The 3,923-nt window shown below is 44.2% G+C and overlaps 1 protein-coding gene across 1 annotated transcript in view; it reads right to left on the bottom strand.

Annotated features, from left to right (window-relative positions):
* Positions 1-3,923, bottom strand: part of LOC119424102 (rho GTPase-activating protein 23) — a 188,805-nt gene that overhangs the window by 51,810 nt on the left and 133,072 nt on the right. The window contains exon 7 of the mRNA XM_037691572.1: positions 1,527-2,925. Within this exon, the coding sequence (XP_037547500.1) occupies positions 1,527-2,925 (1,399 nt within the window). The remainder of the gene's footprint in view (positions 1-1,526; positions 2,926-3,923) is intronic.

Below are 3,923 nucleotides of genomic sequence, written 5' to 3'. Positions count from 1 at the left end.
TCCAACTATTCTCCACAGAGTCTCCAACAAGTCACTATATAGTCTCCCCCTAGTCTTAATTTCCACCTAGTTTCCACCTAGTCTCCAACTATTCTCTATGTAGTCTCCTAATAATCTTCAACTGGTCTCCAACTAATTTCCAACTAATCTCAATTTAGGCAACAATTAATCTCCCCCTAGTCTCCAACTAGTGTCTGCCTAGTCTCCAACTAATCTCCACCTAATTTCCCCTTACTCTCCACCTACTCTCCACCTAGTTTCCAACTAGTCTTCAACTGATTTACACCTAGTTTCCACCTACTCTCCAACTCGTCTCCACCTAATCTCCATTGAGTTTCCAACAAGTCTTCAACTAATCTCCAACTAGTCTCCAACTGGTCTTGACTTATTTTCCAACTAGTCTCCTAGTTGCAGCCCAGTGAGATATCACACTAACATAACAGAATTGGGAACTTTTCATTTTCTTGTTTAATTTTCAAATTTAAGAAAGGTGCTACATTCATGTGTTCACCTAAGATATATATGTATTTTTTTTTCACAAACAAACTTTGTTCACTGTCCTAGAACTTGACCCTAGTCTGATCAACAGCTTAGCTTAAATAGCATTGATTCATTAAACAGTGTTCAGATTGCTGCCTGGTGTAGGAAAGACACTGACTATGAATTTAAGTTTCCCTCTTAATCTAATTACTAGGGGTGCACCAATAAATCGGTTGGCCGATTTATCTGCCCCAATTTCCTTAATTTTGAGAAATCAGACGATACTTGCACGAGAAGCCGATTTTACAGATTTTGTTAGTTTTAACAACAATTGTCTGAACTTCATTTATATTTCAGAGCACTACCTCATGGCCAGTTAAACAAGTTTATATTGTTTCTAGGATATTGTTCAAGGGTATGTTTTTCAATAAAATAATATTGGAAAATTGAAGGTGCATTGTGACCTTATAACACCTGACAGTGTCGCTTTTAAAACAAAATCGGTATCTGCCAAAATCGGAATAGGCAGGTCAGACATTTTAGAAATCAGTGATCGATCGGCCAGAAAACTGCAATGGGTGCACCCCTTCTAATTACCTCATTAATTCTACAGAATTTGGACAGTGTTCTCTTTCATACTCTTCTATTCCTTTATTGGGATTAAAGTGATTAAAATATAATAAAGTATTTCTGCCTCCATTATCTATGTTTCTACAGCTTCTCTAAATTAAATATCTATCTGTTGGTGTTGGACAGAACACGAAGAACAATGACATTAATAGTTAGAGATACATCACAACTTTGAACATTGGGAAATAAAATGCATGACATGTCAATTGGGAAACAATGTTTTGTGGGCATGCGCACGGCATGGATGAACAAACACGTGTGTGTGTGTGTGTGTGTGTGTGTGTGTGTGCGCACACATCGTGGATCAAATGTAACTCTGATATCACCTACAGACTCTGTCCCACCCAGGAGACTTCAGGGTAAGTTTGAACTTTGGAAAGCTTTGATTCAGCTACTACAGAGAAAAGCTCACCTACCTATAAAAGGAATTGATGACAGGGAGTCCAACGCATGCTGTGCCAGGCCACCATTGGCCCTACGGCTTGGATCCGTCACTACAGGAAGAGGTGAGTCTGTTCCAGATGAAGGGCTCCAATCGGGCAGCTCTGGTGAATTGGCAGATATGGCGTAGTTTGGATGTTGCATTGTCTGAACCAGTTTCCGTCTGTCAGCAGGCAGCTTTTGCCTGAGGACCACTTTTTGAGTTAAGGAGATGGGAGAGACCACAATTCTGTCCTCACTGAGCTGAACCTTCTCCTCCTCTGAATCAGGTTGGGCTGGGGGGGAGTGGAGAATGGATGTTATCTCTCCATCACTGTCTGTTCTAGTGCCAGGATGCCAGTTAAGGTGAGGCCCAGTGTAACTGGGTTCTCTGAAGGACTGAGTCAGCTGGAGGAGGTGCCCTGCTTTGCGGGAGAAAGAGGGGCTGTAGCTTTTATAGCCCACCAGCTCCTCATCTTTTAGTCTCCTTGTTTGGGGTTCAGCCACCTGCTGACCAGACTGCCTTCCACTGGGTGGTGTTGAGCACAAAGCTGTCCCTACAGCTTGGTGTTGATGTTCTTCTGGGACTTTCTGCTCGCTGAATTTGGTCATTTGGGAACTTTGCGGAGTGCGATCATAGTGTTGTGAAACCATAGCAGAAGCTTCTGCCAGTGTTTTCACAGACCTCCCATAATTGTGCTCATATTCAGAATAAGCAGCCAGCAGGCTCTGTGAGAACAACCTGTTCCCGGGGCCTGATCCATGCCCCCAATCCCCCAGCCAATAGGGATCATGGGATACAGCTGCAGCCTGGTGGTGCTGCTGGAGGTTTTCTTTTTGGTGTTGCTTTGTGGAGATTATAGAAGTAGCTGTGTGTCTGGGACTAAATGTCAACCCCAGGCCCAGCTCAGCTAAGTGTTCCTGAGATGTACTGTAATGGTGGGGGGACATGCGTTCTGTGGCCTCTGCTTGGTTGTAGTACCAGTGTGAGAGAGCCTGGTGGCAGAGGACGTCAGTGTGGGTGCGTGCAGAAGTTGGCAAGCTGCTCTTCCGAGGTAGAGGCAGAGTTGCAGAAGCAATGGCAGCATTGTGGTTTGCAAAATGAAACTCAAGCGCACTGATGGTTGATGAGGACCGGCCTCGGTGCTGCTTGGATGAGCTCCGATGACTGCTAGACTCCTCAGAAGCTCTGGATGGGCCAGACAAGGGCGTGGAGGCAGCAAGGGGGCGATTGTCCAGTGGTGAGGTGACGCTGGTTCTGCAGTTGTCCAGGAGACTGTGGGGGCTGGAGCCAGGCTTGGTGGTGGTGTAACAGAGAGGTGGGGGCTCTGGCAGGTTCTGTGCCTCACCTGTGTATGGCTCATTGCCTTTCAAGTAGGCATCCTGAGAGTACGCCTGAGGACAGGAGGACACAGAGTGAAACATGAAGAACAGAGTGAGGCAGAAGCAGCCAACCTTTTGCTTTTATTATAGGGGAAACCTCTTCAAATGCCCAACTAACACTGGAACATTATTGCCCCAAAACCGTTCAGTTAAGTCATTATCTATAAATGTTCAATTTAAACAAGAGCACCACATACATCACATTATACCCCGATGCCTGTTGACAAACTATTATACAGCAATACTACAATCTACTGTATATAAATGGCTCAGACATGCAAAAACCTTGTATAACCTTTCACCTTGGCTTGTGGCCTTGACCTTGGAACTGAGGTGATGAAAAGTGTATGTGACACTCTGCTTAGTGATGAGATGCATAAGTTTATGATGTTTCCCTAAATTATCTTGAGCAGATCAGAAGTTTTGGGTGGGACAAGAGAAAGTTGACAAATGTACGGCGAATATATCGTAAAAGGTCTGTCTTTCTATGGGCGGATAAAAATATGTTTTTAAGTAAATCATTATGTTTAGTTTGCAGGTTAATTATAATAATTAGTCAACATCAATGTTAAGTCAACACAATTTTTATAATTTGGGGTGGCACGGTGGCACGGTGGCACAGTTGGCTGAGTTGCCGCTTCTTAGCAAGAAGGTCGCTGGTTAGAATCCCAGCCGGGGCGCCATTCTGGGTGGAGTTTGCATGTTCTCTTCGTGCATGCGTAGATTTTCTCCGGGTATTCTAGTTTCCTCCCACAGACCAAAAACATGCATGTTAGGCTGAGTGGTAACTCTAAATTGTCCCTAGGTGTGAGTGAGAGTGGTTGTTTGTCTCGTTTGCCTCGATGTGGTCCTGTGATGGCCTGTAGACCTGTCCAGGGTGAACCCCACCTCTCGCACATGGACACCGGTGACCCAAAAAGGAAGAAGCAGGTAAAAGATAATGGATGGATGGATTTTTTATAACTTATCTAACTTCTTGGAGAAAAAAAAATATATATATACATATATAT

This window comes from Nematolebias whitei, chromosome 17 (genome assembly GCF_014905685.2).
Source record: "Nematolebias whitei isolate Nwh7 chromosome 17, NemWhi1, whole genome shotgun sequence".
In the NCBI taxonomy this organism is placed as follows: domain Eukaryota; kingdom Metazoa; phylum Chordata; class Actinopteri; order Cyprinodontiformes; family Rivulidae; genus Nematolebias; species Nematolebias whitei.
The sequence above is the reverse complement of the archived record's forward strand: the minus strand, read 5'-3'. Positions and strand labels throughout refer to the sequence as shown.